Source organism: Protopterus annectens, chromosome 11.part0, assembly GCF_019279795.1.
Source record: "Protopterus annectens isolate FY-2018-M chromosome 11.part0, PAN1.0, whole genome shotgun sequence".
In the NCBI taxonomy this organism is placed as follows: Eukaryota; Metazoa; Chordata; order Ceratodontiformes; family Protopteridae; genus Protopterus; species Protopterus annectens.
In genome coordinates this window covers 1,054,740,112-1,054,767,405 of record NC_056745.1, presented here as the reverse complement: position 1 = coordinate 1,054,767,405, position 27,294 = coordinate 1,054,740,112, and the positions used below count along the sequence as shown (strand labels likewise).

Genomic DNA, 27,294 nt, shown 5'->3' with positions numbered 1-27,294 from the left:
ATAATGTTCTACTTTTTCATCTTTAGTTTGTACACACTGATTAATACAAGTCCAATCTGCCTTAGGCTCCCACTGTTTCATAATACGCTTTAACAAGTCCTGTGTTTGTGTCTTATATGATTCAGACTCAAAGGCACGTGGTTTACTATTTGTCCTAGTCAGGGGATCCCAATTCCCACAAATTAAGTGCCAATCTGGTCCTAAGATTTGGCGTATTACCTGTTCCATTTCAACGGAATTTAATTTGTAACTTTCCATCATACCTGCAATGTCATCGCAAAATTTAGTCATGTCTAATTTTGGGTGTGGTATGCCCTCCACAGCTTTTCGGATGTCTTCCCGTGTCCAGGGTCGGTAAACTAAAATAGTGGGACCTTGACCGGGTGTTCCTGACTGTGGATTTGCTACTTCTATAAGGGGATATGAGTCTGTAGATACTATATTTAATTCATCTTCTTGCATTTCAGCTTCCTTACGCGTCCATTCTGATTTATGTATATTACGGTTCCGGAGTTCCAGGGTTTCACCTACTTGTTTTGTCAGTACTACAGAGGGTACAGTTTTATCCTGATTCTCTGTGTCATCTTCCTGATACTGGGGTGGACTAACCATGTCTTTTCTAACTTCGGGATACAAAGGCGGGGCTGTCGGTCTACGACAGGCAACAGATGTCTCGTCATCCTCTTTTCGACAAAAATTGCATCTTTTGCACTCGAGCCACCATCTCCCTTATTTGAAAATTGTTCCCTATGTCTCTTATTATCTTCTTCTAACCATTTCTGTGCTTGAGGAAATCCTACCTTTTTTGTTTCTTAACCTTACCTCCTGTGTCCCTCGCAGGTCTCTCACTAGATTTTGACATTCTGATTTATTCAAGGTAACACTAAAAACATAGTCTTTCTTCCATTTTATTATATATTTCAACATTTTTGGTTTTAATTTACACATATATTCCTCATCCTCAGTCCTTTTTATTTAAGCAGCCCTTCCTAACACAACAACTGCTTCCTGTTCCCATTTTTCTTATTTAAAAGAAAACTGTTTCCTTTTCCTGAGATCTCTACGGTCTTTTGTAAAATTTTAAACAAAAGAAATTCCTTTATGACTAGTCCCTTTTAAATAAAAACTTTTACAAATAAAAAGCTTACCTTACTGCGGATCTTCGCCCTCGTTAAATCACCGTCCCGCGGATCGAATCTAAGAGTGACTGGCCTCTACTTACGACTTCTGCCGGAGGTCTTTCCATTCAAGGGAGCCCGAGATTCGTTCTCCCCTTCCTGTACAGGTTTTCAGTCCCTCTTATGCGATTATTGCGTGAAGAGGTGGCCCACGTTCTTGGCCAGAAATGTCAAAAGATTTTAATACTCTTAACATATACTGGAAGAATCACGCAGCAAAAGGTAGGCCAAAAAGAGTTTATTTTACATGCATGGAGACCTGCCACAAAGTTCTTGGTTGTCAGCAGTCTAATTTCTACACACTTTACATGGGTTTTATACCCTCTTTTGTGCATACACAGCAGCTGGTTACTAGACAAGGAATTTCCAGTCAAGGCTATAAATTCACTCACTGGAGCCTTAGATGGTAAAAGTCAGACACAAGATAAGTTGGTGCCTACATCAAGGTAACATCTATGCACTCCTCCTTGGTCAGAGGTCAGTCCCAAGATAGGCCTATGCCTGGACCAAAGTAGCATCTGTGCATTCCTTTCTGGTCAGCAAATTCCTTACAAGAAAAACAACTCATTTTAGCTTATTTCTTTGCACGCAATGCAGTTTCACATTTTAACCCTTCCTATACAGGATACAAAGATGTTGAACACAAAGATTCTTACTACACATTCCCATTTAGTTACTTGACAATGACACATCAAAAGTATGCACAGGAAATGTCTGTCTTTTTGGGTGACATGCTATGTGAAAAGAGCAATTGCATGTTTTTTTAAAAGAACATTAGCTTCATTTGATGACAAGAGCATGCATGTGTTTGAGAATAACAATTGAAGTATATCACTGAGGCAATATTTACACAAAAGAGACACATTCCACTAGGACAGTATATGTGCAAAAACGCTAATGTTAGTGTGACGACTGTGCCCTGGCCCAGCAATCAACTAGCCTCAGTCCTCACCACTAACACCAGGGAGGTTGTCTCATAAAAGAGAGGAAAGGATAACTAATACACACAGTAAAGTACAATTTCCCTTAAGTGCACACAGAGATCACAGTCAGTCTGGGGCTGGTTGCTCCCTTGCTCACCAGGTCCCCAGTAAGACTCCCCACTGGCACAGCTATAGGGTCCAGGTCTCTGCCTAGCTGGGCAAGCTAAAACCTCCAGTACCCTCTCTGTCCAACCAGTGCTTAGTGTCCCTGCCAAGTAGCTGACACAACACGCACACACTTTGAGATACGTATCAACTTCACAGACACTCCTGGGAAAGGCTGACACATATTCTCCAGCTGTGCCCCTTTACCCAGACCATACGGTAGTTATCTCTGCCACCACCCAGCTAATAATATCAGCTACTAAAAGGCCCTTAAAAGGGTGTCCAATTATTACTGTGCAATATTATTATCCAGTGGTAATGTGACTATTCAGTCTAGGCGTATTGGAAGGGCTTAGACAGTAAACTCTATAAATATATAATGTACTCTAAAGCATAATTTATCTCTACATAAACCAGCCACAAGTAGAAGATTTTAAAAATATTTACTAATGTTTGTTTGTGTCTTTCAGCTTTTCCCAGTTAGGGGTTGCCACAGCGGAACTCCGGTCCGCTAATGATTGGCAGTAGAGTTTTACATGCTGGCTTGCCGGGCCTAACACACAACCTTCAATGAAGGAACCTTTTTCTCTTACTCTGTTTCTCCTCCACTCTTTCATCTCTACCCTATATCAGTTCTGTTCCTTTTACTGTTGAGTTTTAAGTATGTACATTTTGTACAATTGTTGATATTTAATGAACTGCATATTGTAAACTTGTTTCTCTTTGAAATTATCTTTCATTTTTTTTGTTTTTGTAATTTCTGATTTAGCTATATCTTACAGTAATCAATTTTTATGTAATGTAGTTATTATATAGTGGAGCTTTTCTCCTCGGGCCTCTGCTGAAAATGGACATGTATCCAGCCAGACTAGCCCGGTCAACAAATGTAAAATAAAAAAAATAAAAAATAAAGGAACGCCCGTTCACACATGTCGCCACACAGAAGACGCTCTAACTGAGAATCGAACGGGCAACGTCTAACTGTGAAGTGTAAAACACAAGACAAAACTACTACACCACAGAGTTATCTAAGAGTTCAGAGATCACACAGAAACTTAAAATAATACAGTAGGACAGGTCTGATTTCAAAGAAAAATACCTAATTAATCTTTACTAGCTTTAACTATTCCTACACGAAGTCACAGTGCTAGAAACTTACGTGTGAGCTTAGGCAGAGTCCTGAGTTAGATATCCAAGATCAAAATGCTCTTGGAGAAAACAGTATTTAAACATTACAAACAAATATGTCTCTAAGGCCCTTCCAAATTACATCATTTTTGACACTTAGTCTGGAGTTCTCAGGCCGCAAACTGCATTATTTAGCAATCTAACACCTGCTCAGAAACTTACAATAGAAGACATTTCACATGTATATTCTAACAGAAACCAGAGCAGTAAAGCACCATCCATATGTAAATTCTGGTCATAAACTTTAGCCTTAAAACAGTGGGCATGAAACCATCATCCAGACGTACTGGCGCCGAATTCTAACATGAAAGGGTCACAACAGGCTTCACTGGGCAGTGCAATGTTGTCACATTTTTTGCAGTTCCACATTTCACAGTGTTCTTTTACACTCAAGAAAACATGCCTGTATTTTACGTTTATTTACAAATGCCAGAATTATATATCAAATTCTATTTGATTAGGCTGGCAGCCTTCGCCCATCTCTCCCCAATCATCACAGTTAGTGCATACAATGCTTTACAAGCACACAATGAAGAGACAAACTATGTTTTGGCATTCAACATATTATTTTGTTATAATGTCACAGTACAATTGCCTTTAAAATCTTCAACAGATCATTTATGTAACCAAGTGCTGCAGTCCTTGTGGTTATTTCAGCTAGACACCCCTGCCTTTACTTAACATAATCATGTTTTATTATTAGAATTTCATAGTAATAATTGTAATGTCACATGCTTGTGTGTGGAAGTCCTCATCAAACCCTTGTGGTGTGCTGATGCCTTGATATTGGAGGTTGGCATAATGGTTAAGGTGTTTACTTCACAAGCACAAGGTACAGGATTTAATTCTCATTTCTAGTCAGTGTGTACTTATTGGCTCGATGTGTATTAATCTGCAGAGTGACTGCCTAGAATTAGCTCTATGAACCTTGATGTGCACATTCGAAGTTGTGTATTTTAGGCTGTCCCAGACTCCAATTTCCTTTGTCCCCGATTCTCTATTCTGGGGGTTGACAGACCCAGATCAAAGGGCAGTCTGTTAATGTAAATAAAGAATGTAGTCTAGGTGCAAGAAACTTATGGTACAGCTTTTTAAAGCGCACAAAGGTTTTAAATATGTTAAACAGTTAGTAGGGATGGAAAAAGAGAGTTAAGATGTAGCAAGTTGGCTATTTGTTTCAATGTACTTGAACAGAAAAACAACTCTGGATTTCTGTTTTCTAGACTTCTTCAGCCGCTTCACAGTATGCCTTTAGTTTAACTGCCCTTTAAGTTTTACCTATTTGTTTCTAGTGAACTGTATACAGTTATGCTCAGTACACTGCTGGCCTGAAGCACAGCTATGCTTCTTTAATATTTTTAGTTGTTTTTTTAGTTCTGGATAATGCTTATTTTGTGCATTTTCTCCTGTTCTAGGAGTACTGTATTTACGTATCAATTCCTAGTTCACGTGGTTAAGTTTTTTCCTGCACAGTTCAAATGGTATTATAGCAATTATATTCAGTTTTCATTTCCGAAAATATCAACAAACAAAATGCACGGAAGCAGTTATGGACTATACAAATAACTGCAACTGGAAAACACAAATTTGTGTCAAGTCTTTACTTTTGTGGACGTGTAGACAAGCTCGTTCAACTCCACACCAGAGATCCGACTTGTTGCTGCACACAGTTAATGATGCATAAAATAATACGTTGTGTACAAAAAAGGTTTTACTGCAGAATGTTCTGGTGTGACATCATGTAAACATATGCTCCAGAGGCAGAGTAATAGACATCAAACACTATACTTTTAATGCAGTAAAAAAATCCCTTCATACGCACGCGCAATGTTCACACACCTGGAGAGGAAAACGGACTCAGAAGACAGAACTTCCGTATAGAAAAAGAAAACTACTGAGACCAAGTCTTAGGGAATTCATAATACATACAACTTAAACTCTTCTTCCATGTTCAATGCCTGTGCGGACGTAGCAATGTTGTTTATATCCCTGTCTCTACATATGGTTTATTTATTTTAATTAATTTACTTTTCTTATTAAGAAAAGTACATTAAGTAAAATAAATAAATAAACACAAATTGTGCCCTTACGAGGCCAGCCTGTATGGCACTCTAGGCGATTGCCTAGTTCGCCTATGCCTAAGGCCGGCCGTGCACCTACTGTATGTCTTTGGAATGCAAAAGGAAACTGGAGCACTAGGAGGAAACCCACATGGCTACAGGGAGGACATGAAAACTCTGCATTGAGTCATCGTCAGCAAAAAATATATGGGAACTATTTATTTTTATCATCTTCAGTTTATGAGACTACCATATGTGTTTCTTAAACAAGAGAAATATGCATGTCCATTTGGTGTGAATGTTGCCAAGTTAATTTCCTTTTTGGGGATATCCAGATGCGATAAATGTTGTATGCGGATACGGTTAACTGTCTCATATTGCTGGGATAAAAGTTAATACAAAGGTACAGTGTTCTTTGTTAAGTCAAGCATAATGGAGCCCATATTATAAATTCACTAGTTTAAGTTGTTAGTTGCAACTTCCATAGTTTTCAATCTTGTCTCCTTCGTATGCTGTCTTAAGATTACTTAACCTCTAAAGGCACTGACTTCAACAAGTAGACCACTTCCAAGAAATGGATCCCATGTGTAAGCTCCTGAGCCTAACTCCAGCAACTCTATGAAACATTAGCCTTAGATGTCTAGAAATGTAATGTCAGTTTAACCATCTGAATGTATTCATCATATGTATACACTGCTGACAGAAATATAAAACCAGCTAAAGTACTTACAAGCATAACTGCAAGAGTAGTCAGTGGGGGATGACTCATGGGTACTGCTTCACCTCACTTTTAGCTGACCTAAGCATGGTATGTTGTGAAAGTGTTAATTAAAGACATGTTTATACACCCTTCCCTGTCAGTGAGACTTTAGATATGTTTATACACCCTCCTTGGTGACTTGAACATTATATGTGGTTATGTTGTATTAAGATGTCATTCATAGTGTTACATTTAAATTTCAAACCTTAGCATTTACATTCAGTTATATGTTACAAATCAGGTGGAAGATTTCCTAATTCCATAATTCATTATCAGACACAATTAGCTGCATATCATATTAATTCTGCTTGTTGACTTAACATAATTTTTTAAACAAGAAACATCTTTATTAACTTATTACATATGACATAGACAGTCATACATTTGTATAAGTGAAAACAAACCATATTGACATCATTTTATTTTCAAACATTATACATCACAAACCATATTGACATAATTTTGGTTGCGTAAATTATACGTCACAATATATCCAGTCATTGTCAGTCAGACATTACATAGCTCATTCAAACCCTACCTTCTTTTAAATCTAATTCCTCCTCTGCATATATTATTCCCACAATTCCTATTTTTCTATGTTATTTGCTACTACCCTTTTCTAAAGATCCCAGTTCCAGTTGATTTATCTCTGTTGCTATATTCACTTCTACTACAGCTGGTTTAGACTTTGATTTCCATTATTAGTAATTGCTTTTTTGGCAGGCACAATAATTAGACTCAGCAAGGCCTTACTATGTGCAGGCAATTCTGATTCTGTATCGTAGCTCAAACAATAATTTCCTTAGTTATGCCAATTTGCTCATCTAGTATGTCTGACAGAGTAGTATTCAGGGAATCTTTAAAGTCTGTCAACTCATTACACTCCCAGAAAATGTATTCCCAATTATGTCTTTCTTCCCCATCACACCTCCAACATTTGCTGTCTACCTGAGGAGTATAAAAAAATACCTATGTAAACACTTCTAAGCAAAAATCCTAAATCTTCTAGACTTTGTTGCATATTTGGGAGATATACATATATCCCCACAATGTTTGTGAATTGCTTATCCAATCTCTCTTCCCAATCCTTTCTAAACTGCTCTGATTGATTCTTATAATTATCATGCAGTATTTTATATGCTGTACTAATTATTCCTTTTCTTAATAATACATTTTTAGATTCTACTAAAAACTGTACCAGTGCTGGTCTTTGGCTCAGGATCCCCCTATTTCTTTCTCTTTGATTGTACTTAGCCTAGTACCTACCTATGAACCTATCAGCCCAAGGGCATATTTAAGCCTAGCCAGCAAGGTTCCCTGGCTTTCGCCACCAAAGATAGTTATTTTCCTGTGCCCCTGTCGAGCAGAGCTGCAGAAGTGATCCTCGGGGTGAATTTCCCATTTCCCATCCACTCATCAAGATTTTTCTTGAAGAGTGCTAATGAGGAACTCTGCTTGACATAGATAGGTAGCTTGTTCCAGAGTATGGGAAGTCTCTGAGACAGGAATCTATCCCTCCAGCATGTTCTGTTTATTGTGGTGACAAGGTTTAGGTCCCTAGAGCATGTATCTCAGAGGGATTGGGATTTCTTAAGGTGTAGCATGTCCGACAGCTCTGGGTTTGACATAGCTTTGTATGTTAGGCAGAGATCACCTCGGAGTAGGTGATATGCTACAGAGTAAAGCTGGAGTTTTTTGAGACGTCAGCGTAGGGCATCTGTTTGAGTCCCATGATCTTCTTTGTGAGGTACTTCTGAGGCCTTTTCATCTGTTGCAGATGTCTTGTGAGGTACATTCCAAAAGGGGCATTGTACTCAATAATGGGTCTAATGAGAGCCAAGTAGAGGGGAACAATAGCCTCTTTTTTTCTGGATGAGAACCCTTTTGTGATGAAGTGTGCCACGTAGAAGGATTTCCTGACTACTGTGGTGATGTGATTATCAAAGGAGGGACTACTGTCCACTTGAGTCCTAAGGTCTCTTATCACACCTTCGGCGTTAAATGGACTGCCGCCTGTGTGGTAGTTCATGGGTACAGAGTTTTTTTCCAAAGGGGATGACAGTGCACTTTTTGGCATTGAGCTTGAGGCCATGACTCTGACACCAGGCATCTGTCTCAGTGAGGCCCTTCTGTAGGATGTCCATGTCATTTGGGGACTCGACTATGGCACCTAATTTGCAGTCAGCTGTGAACGTAGTGAGCCAGAGGCCCTTTGTGTTAGCCTGTACTTCATAGAAGTAGATACCAAACAGGAGAGAACCCAGGACTGATCCCTGTGGCACTCCACTTATCACTGGTTTGAATATTTGGAGTCTGCAATTTTTACAGTGTGGGTTCTGTCAGTGAACCAGTTGGCAACCCATCTTGTGATGTAAGGATTTATACCCAGTTTAGTGAGTTTATCTATGATTCTGAAATGGGGGATGGTGTTGAAAGCCTTGGCATGGTCAGTATAGGCTGTGTGAACTGCCTTACCCTCGTCTACGTCTTTGGTAACTGTTTCAGAGAAGTCTTTCAGGTTCAGGAGGCATGATCTGCCTCTCACAAACCCCGAACTGGTTGAGGTCCAGAGTTCAAAGATTGCCAATGTCTTTGTTTATGAGTTTCATGATGATACGTTTCATGGCCTTGCAGACCAGGCTCATCAGGCTAATAGGGCGATAGTTCCCGGGGTCCATGGTGGCTCCCCCTTTGTGGAGTGATATAACTATTGCTGTGCGCCATTCAGTGGGTACAAAGCCTGACGTGAGGCTATGGTTGAACTTAGTGCTTAGGTGGGGAGCCAGTTCGTTCTGAAGTTCATGTAGAATGCAGCCTGGGATGTTGTCCGGCCCCATGAAGGCTGTGTTTTTGGCTTTGGAGAGTGCAGTCTTCATAAGTTCAAAGGTAGGTACTAGGCTATCGGCCCTTGGGCCTATACAAGCCCAGCCAAAAAGGTACCCTGGCTTTTGCCACCCAAGAAAATTATTTTCCTGTGCCACTGTCGAGCAGAGCCACAGAAGTGATCCCCGGGGTGAATTCCCTATTTCCCATCCAATCATCAAGATTTTTCTTGAAGAGTGCTAATGAGGAGCTTTGTTTGATATAGATAGGTAGTTTATTCCAGAGTATGGGAAGTCTCTGGGACAGGAATCTATCCCTCCGGCATGTTCTGTTTATTGTGGTGACAAGGTTTAGGTCCCTAGAGCATGTAGCTCGGAGGGATTGGGATTTCTTTAAGTGGAGCATGTCCAACAGCTCTGGGTTTGACATAGCTTTGTATGTTAGGCAGAGATCACCTCTGAGTAGGCGATATGCAATGGAGTAAAGCTGGAGTTTTTTGAGACTGTCTGTGTAGGGCATCTGTGTGAGGTATTTCTGTGGCCTTTCCAGTTGATGTAGATGTCTTGTGAGGTACATACCAAAAGAGGTGTTGTACTCTATAATGGGTCTAATGAGTGATGAGTAGAGGGGAACAATTACCTGTTTTTTTCTGGATGAGAAACCTTTTGTGATGAGGTGTGCCACGTAGAAGGATTTCCTGACTGCTGTCCACCTGTGTCCCAAGGTCTCTTATCACACTTTCAGTGTTAAGTATACTACCGCCTATGTTGTAGTTCATGGGTACAGAGTTTTTACCAAAGGGGATGCCAGTGCACTTTTTGGCATTGAGCTCGAGGCCATGGCTTTGACACCAGGCATCTCTCTCAATGAGGCCCTTTTGTAGGATGTCTACATCATTAGGAGTTTCGATTATGGCTCCTACTTTGCAGTCATCTGCGAACTTCGTTAGCCAAAGACCTTCTGTGTTAGCCTGTACTTCAGAGAAGTAGATACCAATCAGGAGAGGACCCAGGACTGAACCCTGTGGTACTCCACTTGTCACTGGTCTGAAGTCGGATTTGGAGTCTGCTACTTTCACAGTGTGGGTTCTGTCAGTGAGCCAGTTGGCAATCCATCTTGTGACATAGGGATTTATACCTAGTTTAGTGAGTTTATCTATAATTCCAGAGTTCTAATAAAGAAAAGAATGGAGTCCCTACTTTTTATGGTCTGAAGAAGGTTTTACCGAAAGCGCTTATCGAGTTATTTTGGGACGTTCATTTTCAAGAAGTTTTTGTTTTTTGTTTTATGTTTATGTTATGCTTTGTGGAGTTACCTTTATTTGTGCTCGTTAAAAAGCTTTTATGTTCCATTTTACTCCTGTGGAATTCTGGAAGAGTGCTAATTAGCTATTCAGCACCAAAGAGTTTATTCTACTTTTGTGAAGTTCTGGAAGAGCGTTCACTAGCTATACAGCACCGAAAGGTTTTATGCAACGTTTTGTGTTCATTATATAGCACTGAAAGATCTTATGTAGCACTTTACTTTTGTGAAATTTTGTCAAGAATGCCATTGGAGTATATACTAGGACCCAAGGGTCTGTGTGCTGTTCAGTATTTGTGATACTCCACAGAAGCTTTTTATAAAGATTCTGATAAAGTTATTTTGAACATTTTGAGCACTGATTTTAGCTGTGGAGGTGCGGCTTGATTTTTGACTTTATAACTTTATCTACTTGCCACCACGTTAATAGTGAGTTATACATTCTTTATCTATAATTCCAGAGTGGGGGATGGTGTCAAAAGCCTTTGCAAGATCTAGATAGGCTGTGTGGACCACCTTACCCTCGTCTTCGGCTTTGGTGACTGCTTCAAAGAAGTCTAACAGGTTTAGGAGACATGATCTGCCTTTTACAAACCCAAACTGGGTGGGGTCCAGAGTTTGGAGATTGCCAATGCCTTTGTTTATAAGTTCCATGATGCTACGTTCCATGGCCTTGCAGACCAGGCTCGTCAGGCTAATGGGGTGGTAGTTCCTGTGGTCCGTGGTGGCTCCCCCCTTGTGGAGTGGGATAACCATCACTGTGTGCCATTCAGCGGGCACCAAGCCTGAGGTGAGGCTATGATTGAACATGGTACTTATGTGGGGTGCCAGTTTGTTCTGATGTTCGTGTAGAACGCAGCCTGGGATGTTGTCTGGTCCCATGGATGCTGTGTTCTTGGCTTTGGAGAGTGTGGTTTTTACCTGTGCAGCCGTGATTACAGGAACTTTGCATTCTTCCGGTATAGAGACGGGCCCTTTAGAGGGTGAGAGGGAGGTAAAGTTAGCACTGAACCTATCTGCCAGGATGTTGGCAATATCAGTTGGGTCTGTATATTTTGTGCCATTGTGCTGTAACTCAGAGCAGATCTGAGTGTTGCCATTGAGATTGTTGACAGCTATAGAATGCTTTGTGGTTGTTCTTGGAATCAGTGGCAATCTTGTTTTCGTAGCTAGCTTTGGAGGATTTTATGAGGGATCTTGGCTTCTTCCTGAGGCTGACCAGGGAGCTCCTCCACTCAAGAGATTTTAATCTCTTTTGCAACAGTTTCTTTCTTCTGTTGTAGAGTTTATTTATGGCAGGGGACCACCAGATTGACTTCCTTTTTTTTTTTTTGAGGATATTGTCTTGGTTCTGTTGGGGATAACATGATCCATACACTTGTGTAAGTGCTTATAAAGTGCATTTGTGTAGGATTCAACAGTCATAACTGAATTGTCCATCTGCATGGGTGTTGTGAAGTTTGCCACTTCTGTCTTAAGAAGCATGAAGTTGGCTTTGCAGTAATTTTTTACAGTGGTTTCCTTGACGGGGTGGTGGAGGCGGGATGTGGATATCTGTGGTGATTAACTTATGGTCAGATCTGACCAACGAAGAGTTGACTTCAGGTGTGGAACACCGGTCACTCATGTTGGTAATTATTAGGTCTAGGATATTGTTGCCCCTGGTTGGGGTATGGTAAGTTGATCCAAGGCACTGGAATTTATGAATTCTCGAAAGCGTTGAGTGAAGGAGTTGGTACATGAGTTGGTGGGGTAGTTAAAATCTCCCATTATTAGGGTGTTTGGTTGAACCCTAATATTTTCCAGTGTATCAAGAAAAGAGGAGAGGGAATCCTGGGTTATGGTAGAGGATCTGTAGCAAGTTACAATTTGGATTGCAGTTTTGCCCAGAGTTAGTTGCACTTGTAATTTCAAATGCATTATGTTGGGCAACTAGCCTGGAGATGTAGATATCCGTGATGAATATGGACACACCTCCGCGTTTAGTGTTCCGGTTCAGGTTAGATGGCTGAAAGGTATGGTATGAGTTATAGCCTGGTAATGCAGGGTTGCTCTCTGGAGCCTTGAACCAGGTTTCAGTCATTGCACAGATGTCAGTGTTCTGCATTTTAGGGAGTGTCTCGAGTGAGTGCATTTTGAGGTTTAGACTTCTAGCATTGAGTAGCATTACCCTCAGTTTTTGCTTGCTTGTACCTGTTACGATGGTGGGTTTGTCATTTGAACCTTGCCTAAAAAAGGCACTATAGGGGCGGCATGTAAAAATATATATAAATAAATAAAAGTGAGTTGTCTGGTCTACTGGTTTCATCCAGTGAGTTTTACCAAAATAATTTTTGCTGAAGTCATCTGGCGTTACTTTTGTTATTTCAGCTAAAAACAACAAATATAGTCTATGAATTTGCATAAAAGATGCAGCATGTGGTGCTGTTGATTGAAACCCTGCAGTAAAACTTCCATTCTTGTAAGAGCACTGATATAGTGAATCCAGACACTAGTGAACTGCTGACTGGTTTCACCTTAGCGGTACAACAACTGAGAAGTTAATTGTAAATATTGAGTAGTCTGGAGAAGACAAGGCCTCCCTTAGGAGTTTGCAGATTTTTGTTTTTTATGGGTGTAATGGTGCTCTGGTAATATTACATCTGATATTGTTAATCCTCCATGTTAAGTTGTCAATCTCGCCTTCATTCTTGCTGGATGGGTTTGGAGCTGATCCTCGGCTCCGACTTGGCCTTATACTAAAGCTCGAGAGCTATGTACCGGCTCGAGGCACTCCCCCTATCCCACAATGCTAGGTGTCAGATACCCAGATCTCGTTTGCTGCTTCAGCTACAAGGTTGCGATTTTACCGGCTCCAGGTTATATAACTCTTATCTAGCATTTTATTATTTATATATATATATATATATATATATATATATATATATATATATATATATATAGTTTTTTTCTTATTAGATATTGTCTCTTAGTGTTTCCCTTTCTAAACCCTTGAGAAACCCCCTTTTAAAAACTCTTTTACTGTAGTTTTTCAGAGTTTTCCCCCCTCCCGTTAGGGTAATGTTGATTTTTCTTATATATATTCTACCCTCTAGGGTTAGTTGTATGTAATCAGGAGTGTTTTTATTCTTATTCTACTACTTTTTTATATATTTTCTACTTTATAGTGATAGTTAGATATATTTAGTAGTATTATTATATTACTATTATATTGTTGGTGGTGTTAGTTTTTTACTAGTGCGTGTGTGTGTGTGTGGTGCTTAAAGCACTAGTTACCTTTTCCTTGGTATCCTTTTTTTTCTACTTTTCATTATGTCTAAGGATACTAAGGTCTCAGGTTTCAAGAAGTGTGACTCGTGCTGCCAGAAGATGTCTCTGGCAGACGGTCACACTTCTTGTGTGTATTGTTTGGGCCCCCTACACCTGCAGGACTCTTGTGCGGTCTGTCATGCCTTCAGTCCGAGAGTCCTGCAGGAACGTAGGAACAAACTTATTTTGAGGGGCTTGCTTAAGCCTGAAGGGTCCCCGACTAAGCCTTCATCGGGTAAACCCTCCAAGCCCACTAAGCTGTCGGCTCCCTGTTTGGAGCAGTCGCCGAGCGGAGCTCCTGCCTCCTCGTCGGTTCCGGCTGGAACCGACACTTCGAGACCTCAGTCGGCTCCGGCCTTAATATCGGAGCCTTCTGTGAGCTGAAAACGCTCAAGGTCTCCCTCTTTGGAGTCCGTTCGTTCGGCTCCGAGGTCTCCGTTACTACAGTCAAAGTGGAGCCATAGGTCCCACTCCTCTCGGTCCTCCAGGCTGTCTGATCACGACCTCGAGAGGGTGGTCAGTAGGCTCTTAAAGTCGCAGGCACTGGCCCAAATGTTGACTCGCCCTTCTCAACAGACTGTGGCTATCCCTGTATCTTCATCAGTTCCTCCTCTTCCGACTCTACCACTGTGTTCGGAGCCAGAGCTCGTTGGGGCTCGAATCGTCGGAGCCGATACAACACATTTCGGCTCCATTGTCTGCTCCAATCTCTTCATTGGTTCCATCCATGGAGGGATCCGAGCGTCGAGACTCCCTCATCGGCTCCAAGGGGGCAAGTGGCAACGGACCCTTGTCCGACCCCGTTCTCCCTCTCGGTGCCTCGGCGCAGGTGAGCTCGGCCTCGAAGCCGTCACTCTCGGTGCCGGGAGGGGTTCTCATCTCTTTGGAGCTGGGACCTTCCTCTCTGCCTGATAGGGGCGCCTTCGAGGTCATGTGGAGCCTACTGACTCCTGGATCGGATCCACAATCGGCCCCTTCGGCTCCTCCCCCCATGGTGCCTGCTTCGGTCTCTGTCCACCCTCCTGACCCCAAGTGTGGAGAACAGACGCTCCAGGTCGCCCCACTGGGGGTATCTTCCTCTTCCGAAGGCTCCCGCGATCATTCAGAGGAGCCCCCTTGGAAGAAAACATGTAAGGGGAAACATGTTGACTCCCCCGAGTCAGTCACGTCCGACACTGACTTGGAGGATTCGGAAGGGTCCCCCTCTGAGGATGTCTCCTTTTCAGACATCCTGGAGATCCTTAAGCAGAGGGGGAATTGGACTGCCCTTAACCCTTCCGAGGATGAGTCGGTGTACCTGGACACGTTTGGTTTTCACCCTTCCACCTCCTGGGTGTCTCTGCCTTTTGACCCGCTCATGGAAGTGGTTGCTCGGAAGGCGTGGACAGCCCCGGACTCAATGGAACCAACTCCCCTTAGGCCCGCTAAATTTATTACAGCCCCATCAGACAGTTTCTAGCTAAGGGGGTCCTGGTTGATGCCATGGTGGTGGCAGCTGCCACTAAGAAGAAGTTGGCTGACTCTTTGGTGCCTGTACATCCTCCTAATAAAGAGTCTAGGACAATGGACAGGTACGGGAAGTGGATATTCTCTTCAGCGACCTTTGCTATGCAGTCGCTGAATTATCTGTGCCATTTCACCCGACTTCAGAGGGATCTTCTCAAAGAACTGGGTGATACCCTTCAGGATCCATCGGCTGTGGGGTCTCAGGATAAGGTTAACTCCCAGCTGGTGACCTTAAATTCCATAGGTAACTCCTCCATGTGGCTAATTTCTTATGTGGCCGATGGTGCGAGTGGGGCCGCAGGTACAGGCCTGGCTTTGAGAAGACACGCCTGGATGCGGTTATGTAACTTTGCTGACCCCTTTAAGGCATCCTTCACCAATACCCCCTTCGATGGTTCGGCTTTGTTTGGACCACAGGTGAAGGATACACTTACCAGGTGTGAGCAGGAAGGCAGGACTCTCTCTGCCGTGGGAGTCCATTTTTCTACTCCCTGAAGACCATACCCCAAAGGTCAGAAGAGTGGAATAATGTGGTTTCGTAAACCCCAGAGAGTCATGCTTGACACACGTGGTGAGTTTTCCTCCAGGGGCAGAGGAGTAAACAATAATAGACGCTGCCCTAGGGGCAGAGGGGGTCCGCAAAATCAGGGTAGCAGAGAATCTTTCTCTGATAAACCCTTCCAGCACCCCTGAGGGGCTGCCCGACTGTCCACCTTCGGAGGCAGTCGGGGGAAGATTGTCACTGTACCAACTCCTCACACAAGACCGATGGGTGCAGTCTGTCATATCCGAAGGTTACAAAATTTCCTTCGTCCGCACCACTGTACAATCAAACAGATCCCTTCCAGATGTCCCACCCGCTCTAAGGGATCAAGCAGTTCTAGAAATTTCAAAGCTGCTAGAAAAGAGGACCATCCAGCCTGTCCCAGCAGACCAGCTAGGATCCGGAACTTATTCCAAGTTCTTTTTGGTACCAGAAAAGACAGGGGACTGGAGACCCATTTTGGATCTCAGCAGATTAAACAAGTCTGTTCAAAGAATGAAGTTCCGGATGGTCACGCTCCAGTCCATTCTACCCTTCTTGGGTCAGGGCAATTGGATGTGCTCCATAGACCTACAGGATGCGTACTACCATATAAAATGGACAGGCGTTCCAGAAGGTTTCTCCGCTTCCGGCTAGGAGCCAGTCACTATCAATTCAGAGCCCTGCCCTTTGGTCTCACCATGGCCCCCAGGGTGTTCACCAAATGCATGGCAGTGGTTACGGCTCACCTGAGACGACGGGGATTCCAGGTGTTTCCATATCTAGACGACTGGCTCCTTACTGCTTCCACCAGGCATCAGCTATTGCGAGCCAGGGACTATACCATCCAGACTTGCTCCGAGCTAGGTATATCAATAAATTTTCAAAAGTCTGCATTGTTGCCTTGTCAGTCTATAACCTTTATAGGCACAGAATTAAATACAAAAGATCTATCTGCAAAACTTGCTCCAGACAGAGTATCTGACATTCGCCGACATGTACAGATCCTACTACAGTGCAAGACGATTCAGGCCAGATTTGTACTAAAGACATTGGGTCTCATGGCAGCAGCGATCATTTTAGTCCCCCTGGCTCGTTTTCACATGCGGATCCTCCAGTGGATGCTGTTTACCCAATGGTCCTTTCAACAACTTCCAATGTCCCACAGGATAATAATCACTCAAACATGCAAAGACCACCTGGCTTGGTGGATGGTCTCCCCTCTAGTTCTCCAGGGCAGACCGTTTGTTCTTCCTCCTCCTGTTGCCACGGTGACCACAGATGCCTCCCTGATCGGGTGGGGGGGGGGGCATTTTCAGGTCAGGACTGTCCAGGGCTCTTGGCAACCCCTAGAATACCACCTGCACATAAATGTCTTGGAGATGAGAGCGGTACTTCTAGCGTTGCAAGCTCTTCAGGACTCTCTACCTATCGGGACTATTGCAGTTCAAACGGACAATATGTCTGTAGTGTGGTACATCAACAAGCAGGGCGGAACCAGGTCCTATCCCTTATGTCAAGAAGCACTCAGACTCTGGCAGTGGGCGATCTCTTCCCAACGGTTTCTGATAGCAATGCACATCCCCGGGAAGTCCAACGTTATAGCAGACAGGCTAAGCAGAGCCATTCTCATGCCTCATGAGTGGTCTCTCAATCAGTTAGTAGCGGACAAGATTTTCTGCAGATGGGGTCAACCTTGCTGTGACCTTTTTGCAACCCCTCTCAACAGCAAGTGCAAAGACTTCTTCACTCTTTCCCCTCCCTGACCATTCCCCCAGAGACACTCTAGTACACGATTGGCCCCGGGGTCTCCTATATGCATTTCTGCCTTTTCCCTTATTTCCCAAACTGATTCAGAAAGCGACCGCTTTGGGTTCCAGGATGATCCTCATTGTCCCTTACTGGCCTCGACAAATTTGGTTCCCATTCCTGCATCGTCACCTACTGGAGCAGCCCTGGAGTCTGGACCCAGTGCCAGACCTGCTGGTCCATCTGTCGGGCGGGCTGCACCAATCCCTTCAATCTCTCAACCTCACAGCTTGGTTGCTCCACTTCCAACCTTAGCCAGGCTTCCGTATATTTCTCAGCCAGTGCGTGAAATCATCCTTTCTTCACACAAATCTACTACCAGAAAAACCTGTGCTAGTAAGTGGAGACGTTTCTCCTTCTGGGCGGAGGCCAGAAATATAGATCCTTTTGCAGCCCCTGTCCACAGTGTTCTGGATTTTTTAGCAGAGCTTTTTCGAGCGTGCTCCTCTTCTGCCACCATTAGAGTCCAATTGGCTGCTATCGCTAATTTTCACGCTGGCCTGTCGGAGACCAGCATCATGTCCCATAAACTTTGTAAAGCCTTTCTTAAAGGGACTGTTTTGCTGAGGCCTCCGGTTAGAGATCCCCCGTCTCCGTGGGATTTGAATCTGATATTAACTTCCCTGATTCTCCTTCCTTTTGAACCTGCGGCCACCTGTTCCTTAAAATTGCTCTCCTGGAAGACTCTGTTCTTAGTAGCTATCACCTCAGCTAGAAGAGTATCGGAACGCCAAGCCCTCTGTATTCGTCCTCCCTATCTTGTTTTTCACAAAGATAGAGTTTCACTCAGAACTAATCCCTCCTTTTTACCCAAGATTTCTTCTGAGACAAACCTGAATCAGGCTATTGATCTTGCTGTCTTTTTTCCTAACTATTCAAACAGAGCTGAACAAAAGCTGCATTATTTGGATGTTCAAAGGCAATTACGTTTCTATTTAGATAGGACAAAACAAACTAGGAAGTCAGACCAACTCTTCCTGTCCTATGCTGAGGGCAAGCCGGGCCTGCCAGTGTCTAAAGTATCTTTATCTAGATGGTTGGCCTCTATCATTTCCTTCATTTATCAACTAAGACATAAAGAATTCCCTACAAAACCAAAAGTTCATTCCTCCAGAGCGTTAGCTACATCAGTAGCTTTTCAAGCAAGACTTCCAATGGAATCTATTTGTACTGCAGCCACATGGGCCACTCCTCATACCTTTATTTCTCATTACAAGTTGGGTATGACCTCCAGGAGTCGGGCTGAGTTTGGTTCCACTGTGCTCAAGAGTCTGTTCCGATGAGCCACTCAGGGCTAAGGTGCTAGGGATGCTGTCCCATCCAGCAAGAATGAAGGCGAGATTGACAACTTAACATTAAGAAGTTATGTACCTACCATAACGTTCCATGTTAGTTGTCTTCTTCTCACCTTCTTTCTTGCGTCCCACCCACCACCCCCTTAGCCTGGACAGACCGAGATGAATCCTTCTGAGGCCTTATTCCGCTGCTTGACTATTTTCTAGTTTATGTCCTCCTCAGTTGTTACCACTGTAGGTAAACTTTATAGTAGGGACTGGGTGTCTCCATGGTGTTAGCTATACCAAACGAGATCTGGGTATTTGACACCTAGCATTGTGAGATAAGGGGAGGGCCTCGAGCCGGTAAATAGCTCTTGAGCTTTAGTATAAGGCCGAGTTGGAGCCGAGGATCAGCTCCGAACCCATCCAGCAAGAAAGTAGGCAAGAAGAAGACAACTAACATGGAACGGTATGGTAGGTACATAACTTCTTATTCATTCCTTACGTGTGGGTATCGGTTCCGACCTCGGAACTGAGCCGGCCATCTTCCAAGCTCGCGTCAACTACAAACTCTCGAGCTAAAACACTTACCCAGAATTCCCCTCTCTCTGTTACCTCAGATTTCATTTGCCGCATCGCCATTCGGTCGTGTCAAGCTACTTCTCTTGAGCTAAGTACAATATTTTGTTGTCATACTAGTCTAAAACAACTTTTTCTCTCAGAAAAGTTACTAAATTGTTTTCTCTTACCTTATCGCATTTAGAGACTATCCCTTCTTGAATCTTTTCCATCCCCTTCATCTTGTTTACCGCGGGGTTTTTTCTTCTTTACCATCATTGGTAAACCCCTTTTCCTCCTTACCTTTGAGTATTTCTTTTACAATTGCTGGTATTCTTTATGAATTTTCTTCTTTCCTAACATGGCAGATAAAAAAGGTGGTCCAGGAGTTAAGAGATGCTCAGATTGTGACCATAAATTACCTACTTCAGATGCACATTCCTTTTGTGTCTCTTGCTTGGGTGTGCCTCATTTATCAGTTGACCCGCCCTGTGGAATTTGTAAGAATTTCTCTAACAGGACGTTGATTGAGAGGAAAAATAAACTGTTGTTGAAGGGCCTACTTAAATCTCCTTTTTCAGAGGCTATTTCTGGGTCAGAGGCTTCAACCCCTCCTAGATCCCATAAGAAAAAGACTGATGAACATCCAAAGGCCAAGTCTCTTCCTTTGTCCCCGGCTGGGGACTCCCACCAACCGAGACCCAAGAAGGCTAAGCTTTCCCCTTCGGATCTGACTTTTTCAGCTCCAGCACTTTCGGTGCCTAGACCTTCGGCACCAAGGCCATCGGTGCCATCATTGATTTTGGTACCAATTAGCCTAAACCTTTACCGTTTCAGTACCGAGGGGCTCCTCGGTTCAGACTTCTCCACTGGCACCGACTATCCAGTCGATGCAGACTGTTACTACATCTGCTCCAACACCTTGCCCGGAACGGACAATTCAGTTATTGACACCGATTTTGTCAGTCCGAGCCTCAGCACCGACAATCACTTAGGCGCCGACCTTATCGTCGGTGCAGACCATTACTTTGGCACAGATGATTTCCTTGGTGCAGACACCCGTAGTTCAGTCCCTTACGGCCCTGTTGTTTTCAGTGCCGACTGGTGAGGTGGGCACCGAGCTTGCCCCATCTTTGGATAGACCTGACTCTCCCTCAGCCGTGTCCATGAAATCCACTAGAAGCCTCTCTGAACATGGCGTGTTGCGTCTTGTGGATCAAGTGCTTTTGGCTAGAGGTATCCCACCCACCAGGATCTATCCTTCCTTGGGAGGTGATCACCCTTTGCCAAAGACCTCTACTTATTCTCCTCCTTCATTGCCTTTGAAGCCCCTTGATATAGCATAGTCTTCCTCCTCTACGGTTCCCTTTATGGACCTCACTAAGGAACCACAGTTGCCTTCGTGGCAGAAGGGTTTTGTTACGACCCAGGATGCCAGCTGTGGCATACGTAATTTGGGGTTTCACAGCCATCCAGGGACTCCGAGTCGACAGGTTGAGCCACTTAGGGGAGGGGTGACCCCTGTCCTGAACACTCACCCCTCTTCAGGTGGACCGGCTTTCCAACTAATGGAGAAGGCTTTGGTGTCGGCTGGCGATACTGTGCTATCCATCTCCCCGCCCTCCTCTGGACCGCAATGTACACAAGTCGCTCCTAGCGGACACCGGACGCAAGGGCCTCATGATGTACTCCCACAGGAAACCCCTTTTTCCGTTGTCTTCCCCAGCTTCTCCCTCTGAGGAAGTTCATCGAAAAAGCTTGTGCAAAAGGAAGCACATGGACTCCACAGAGGAGTCCCTTACTGAAGACACAGGTTTTGATGATGGGAAAGGGTCCCCTCGGTCACCCTCTGAGGTATCCTTTGGTGATATCCTTGAAATCCTTAAACAGAGAGGTGACTGGCAGCCCTCTAACCCGACCTCTGAAAAGTCTGTGTTCGTGCAGGCCTTTCACGCTCAGCCCCTTACCTCCTGGGTTACTCCACCTGCCGGCGAACTGGTCCGGCTCATCGTGCAGCATGCGTGGAATGCTCCTGACACCGTTGAGACCATTCTTTGGAGGCCAGATAAAATGTTGTCCCTTCCTGCTACTGACCCTCTTTGGTTCAAAGGTCTTTCTGTAGATGCTGTGGTGGTGGCGGCCGCAACCAAGAAGGACCTGGCGGTAGAAGAAAGCCAGACTGTCCATCCGCCCAACAAAGAGTCCCGGGCTCTGGACAGAATAGGGAAGCATACCTTTGCAACAGCGACCTTTGCAATCAGGTCCCTGAATTGTATGGCACACTTTACCAGGCTTCAAAGGAATTTAATTTCTGAGCTCTTTGAAACTTTGGCTGGTGCCGTGTCTGATGAGGTCCGTGACAAAGTGGCTTCTCAGCTGGACACCATTGAATCGATATCTAACTCTTCCATGCGCCTGATATCTCACCCATCAGAAGGAGCAGCTAGAGCGGCGACTTCGGCGTTGTTCTGAGATGACACGCCTGGATGCCCTTATGGAATTTCGCGGAACCCTTCAAGGCTTCCTTTCTCAATGCTCCCATCGAAGCGTCTTCATTATTTGGACCCAAGGTTAAAAACACACTGGCCAGATGTGAACAGGACAGTAAAACCCTTTCTGCCGTGGGTGTCTGTCTGTTATTCTTCCCCTCAACATGCTTTCACCAGAAACAAGAAGAGTGGGAAGATATGGTACAAAAAGTCTCAGGGTCCTTTCCGTGACACACAGGCCGAGTTCTCCTCTAGAAGCAGAGGGGGAAACTCACAGGGAAGATGCCCTTTTTGGGGCAGAGGGGGTCCGTGTAACCAGGGTTCCAGGGACTCTTTTCCTTGTCAATTCTACCAGTGCTCCTGAAGAGCGGCCCAACTCCTTTCCTCTGAAGGTGGTTGGGGGTCGTTTCTCCTTGTACCCTTCCGCCTGGCTAACCATCACCACCAGCTGTTGGGTACAAAGGCTAATAACCAGAGGTTACCATATTCCCTTCAATCTTTGTCCTGCCTCCTCCAACAAACTTACCTGATGTTCCACCCAGTCAAAGGGAAGAAGCAGCATTAGAGATATCAAAGCTGCTAAGAAAGAGTTATCCAAATAGTCCCTCCAGACCAGATAGGATCCAGATTTTACTCAAGACTATTTTTGGTGCCAAAGAAAACAGGGGACTGGAGACCAATTTTGGATCTCAGTGTATTGAACAAGTTTGTAAGAGTACAAAAATTCTGGATGGTCACAATACAGACTATCCCCCCGCTTTTGGAAAAAGATGATTGGATGTGCTCGATAGATCTTCAAAAAGATCAAGAAGATTTCTGCACTTCCGTATGGGAGTCAGTCACTACCAGTTCAGAGTACTGCCTTTCAGACTCTCTACAGCCCCCAGAGTGTTCACAAAGTGCATGGCAGTCGTCACAGCTCACTTTTGACTACAAGGATTCCAGGTGTTTCCATACCTATTCGACTGGCTCATCTCTGCCCCACCAAACATCTATTGGAAGAAGCCCTGGCATACTCTCTCCTCACTGCAGAAAGGCTAGGCATAACCATAAATTGGCAGAAATTCAATCTCACCCCATCTCAGTCCACAGAATTCATAGGGGTCATCTTGGATATAAAGAATTGCAGAGCATCCATTCCAGAACACATAATTCTAAGGATAAAGTAACAACTGATCCCAATCCTTTCAAGGGAGAAATCCACAGCTCACTCTGTCCTACAGCTGTTGGGTTTCATGGCAGCCTCCATCACTATTGTCCCCCTGGCCAGGTTTCACATGAGGCTTCTACAGTGGCTACTGCTCACCCAGTGGTATCCTTTTCAGTATCCTCTTTCAGCCAAGATTCGAGTAACTCACAGGTGCAAACAGGATTTAAATTGGTGGATGACCCACAACCTGTCACAATGGTCTCGCCCCTTCTCCCCCCAGCAGCCCAAGGCTACTGTGACCATGGATGCCTCCCTGATGGGGTGGGGGGGTGGGCTATGTCAGGGATAGACAGTCCAAGGTACTTGGTCCGAATTGGAGGCCCATCTGCATATAAATGTCCTAGAGCTGAGGGTGGTGCTTTTGGCGTTGCAAGCATTCCATTCCCTGTTGACATCTGGGACTATTGCGATACAATCAGACAACATGGTGGTGGTCTGGTACATCAACAAACAGGGCGGAACCAAATATTACCCACTTTGTCGAGAGGCCATGAGGATATGGCAATGGGCGATGGCTACCAACCGTTTTCTTCTAGCAATGCACGTTCCCGGGAGTTCCAGCATGATAGCAGACAGACTCAGCAGGTGCATTCTACAACCTCACGAGTGGTCCCTGAATCCATTGATAACGGCGGATATCTTCCATCGCTGGGGTCTTCCTTGCTGCGACCTCTTTGCATCCTCGACCAACTACAAATGCAGCAACTACTTCGCCCTGATTCCTCCTCCAGGACAGTCACTCAGGGACGCTCTATTCCACGATTGGCCCTCAGGTCTTCTTTATGCATTTCCACCTCTCCCCCTCATTCCACAGTTTCTAAAGAAAGCCCGCCGGTTGAAGAGCAAGGTGATCCTCATAGCACCATATTGGCCTCGTCAGATTTGGTTCCCCTTCCTTTGGCCTCACCTGCTAGATCAACCATGGATTCTCCATCCAACCCCAGGGTTGATCTCCCATCCGCAGAATCTGATTCATCCCAACTTGGACAGCCTGAAGCTCACAGCTTGGCTCCTCCAATTCCTTTGATTGCCAGGCAGAATAATCTTTCCTTGCCAGTACGGGACATTCTTACTGCATCTCATAAGTCTTGCACTAGAATTACTTATCTAAGCAAGTGGAAAAGATTTACCCATTGGCTGAAAGAAAAGCAAGTAGATCCCTTTTCAGCACCAGTGTCGATAGTACTGGAGTATCTAGCCGACCTATTTCAGTCGGGTCTGTCGGCCTCTACCATTAGAGTTCATTTGGCTGCAATATCTAATTTCCATGAGGGTGTCCAAGACTCCTCTCCTATGTCACACAAATTATGCAAAACCTTCATAAAAAGTGTGAATCATCTAAAGCCCCCTTTTAGAGAACCTATTCAACCATGGGACCTGTCGTTAGTTCTACAAGCTTTGACAATGCCACCTTTCAAACTAGCTTCTTGTGACCTCAAATACTTGTCATGGAAAACCTTGTTTTTGGTCGCCATTACTTCTGCCAGACGTATTTCTTTGCTTCAAGCCTTATGCATCAAAAGTCCGTACTTGATTTTTCATAGAGATAGAGTGTCATTGAGAACTAATCTTTCTTTTCTGCCAAAAGTGATCTCTGAAATGTCCATTAACCAAACCATTGAATTGCCAGTTTTCTTTCCCAACTATTCAAACAAAGGAGAGTATTGCCTACATACCCTAGGTTATTCACAGGCAAATTTGCTTCTACGTGAACAGGACTAAGGCCTCTCGTAAATCAGACCAGTTATTTTTGGCCTATTCTGGACCTAGATTAGGATGTGCTGTTGCTAAGGTCACATTGGCTAGATGGTTGAAAGACTGTGTGACCTTCGTTTATACACAACGTAATATTCCATTGCCTACTACCATAAAGGCTCATTCGACAAGGTCGGTGGCAACTTCTGCTACCTTCCATGCCAGAGCTTCTTTACATGACATCTGTACAGCTGCAACTTGGGCTACGCCTCACACCTTCATCAATCATTACAAATTGGATTTGGCCTCCAGGGGAAGAGCATCTTTTGGTTCTATGGTGCTCTGGAATGTCCTTCCATGAGAGCCTTCCAGGAATAAATGTAGCTGGGGACTCTGTCCAACACACAAGGAATGAACGAGGATTAACAATATCAGATAAAGAAGTTATGTCTTACCATAATGTTCCATCTGTATTGTTGATCTTCGTTCAGTCATTACAACCCTCCCTCCTTCCCCCTCCTGTGGCTTCTAGTGGATCTCACCATCCGTTTTTTTTTTAGCTCACTTGACCAGAGGTAGCCTCTACCTTCTTTGACTTGCAATCTCAATCTGAGGTAACAGAGAGAGGGGAATTCTGGGTAAGAGTTTTAGCTCGAGAGTTTGTAGCTGACGCGAGCTTGGAAGATGGCTGGCTCCGTTCCGTGGTCAGAACTGATACCCACACATAATGACTGAACGAGGATCAACAATACAGATGGAACGTTATGGTAAGACATAACTTCTTTATTTCTTCTAACCTGCAGTCTTTATGGATGTTAGGAGCTTCAGCTGGACCCTGGTTAGCAGTAGTACATTTTTCTCAATTTCTTTTGCTTCGTTGGCACAAATATTTTCAGGACCTTCAACCAGTCAGGGCAGGCAAAGGAATTACATGAAACTGTTTTTAAGCAACTGATAATACATATGTTATCCCATATGCTCCACAGGTCTTTTGCAGATGTTATTAACTCTGTGTGCTTCTAGTAAGACAGTACCTAGCAATTATGCAGTTCTGCATTTTAGTCTTGTTTTTAAAAATATAGAAAAGAAGTACAGGTTTTGCAGGTACCCATCATTGTGTCCGTATTGTTTTATTTTTCTTTTGATTTTAACACGTATTTTACAGTAAGAAAGGGGAAAAAAAGAGAACTAAACATGTGCTATATGTTAGCATTTTATAGTGTTTTTTTGTTTTCCTTCTAAGCTGTGAGTAAATCATTTTTTTGTTTGTTTATTTTTTAGAGAGTTTACCATCCTTGCCTTCCAGAATTACAACTTTAAAGCTATTAAGCAATAACTTTACCTCTATTCCTGAAGCAATTCTTAAGTTGTCACAGTAAGTAAATCAAGACTTTAGGTCTGATAGTTTTTCTTCATGTCTTGCATTCTGCAATGATTATATTGTTTGCTAACAGTTGTAGCTGGTGGCTATTAAATAAAAAACCTTATACCACAGTCTGTTGCCAGAACATTCTAAAGAAGGATGGGACAAAAAATGGTGAGAATAAATTATCCCATAGTGATGAATAGGGCCACTTAAAATGTTAACATCATAGTTGTTGCCCAGTCCAGGCTTTTATTTTTTTTTACACCTCTTTTTTGGATTATCAGTTTGCTGCAGTATTGCAATTACTGAGAACAGTTTGATTGAGTCTCTCTTTCTCTTTATTTATTTATTTATTTATGATGACCTCTGTTGTGTTCACTGTTAAAAATACTGAAAAGTGTTAATGAATGCATAAGTAACATACAACAAAAAAGTTTAGGGTTTCTCAATTCCTGGTTAGTGACATTTGTGAGAAGTATTTGCATTTATTAGATTTATATTGTTGAATAAATCAGTATCAGCATTTAGGCTACCGTTCTGCTTTTCTTAAGGGCTTTGCAGAGCAGTATCAGCATTAGGTGTAAATATGAGTTGAACATTGTGAATGTTCTTTGAAGGGTTGCCACGGTGGTGCAGTGGTTAGTATTGTCACCTCACAGCAAGAGGTTCTCTGGTTTGATCCTCGGCTGGGGTGCCTTCTGTGCGGAGTCTGCATGTCCTCCTTGTGGTTGCATGTGTTTCCTCCGGGTGGTCCGGTTTCCTCCCACATCCCAAAGACATGCTGCAGGCGGATTGGACACTCTAAATTGGCCCTAGGTGTGAGTGTGTGCCGTCTGTGGAAGGTTGGGTGCTGGGCTGGTAACTCAGCACCGTAAAACTCCACTGCCAGTCATGAGCGGACAAGGTGATCCGCTGTTGCGACCCCTAACTGGGAAAAGCCGAAAGAAGAAGAAGAAGATTGTGAATGTTCTTTGAGACAGTCTGCACAGGTAGGTCCCCACTCTTTGAGCATCCCACCAGAATGTAGTTTCCTAGATTTGGCTACCAGTTTTAACTGGCCAGTCCTTGTTCCCAGAACTTTCCCTGATGTCAGTATCAAGAGACTTGTACATAGGAAGAGTCATGTCCAGAATCGTTCAGTTCTTTCCTGCTA

At 43.8% G+C, this 27,294-nt stretch overlaps 1 protein-coding gene across 1 annotated transcript in view; it reads left to right on the top strand.

Moving 5' to 3' along the window:
• The window catches only part of LOC122815022 (leucine-rich repeat serine/threonine-protein kinase 2-like), a 2,570,681-nt gene that overhangs the window by 963,639 nt on the left and 1,579,748 nt on the right, over positions 1-27,294 (top strand). Inside the window, 6 exon segments of the mRNA XM_044087274.1 lie at positions 188-197; positions 5,752-5,797; positions 8,299-8,312; positions 24,887-24,924; positions 25,762-25,774; positions 26,061-26,150. Coding sequence (XP_043943209.1) covers positions 188-197; positions 5,752-5,797; positions 8,299-8,312; positions 24,887-24,924; positions 25,762-25,774; positions 26,061-26,150 — 211 coding nt within the window.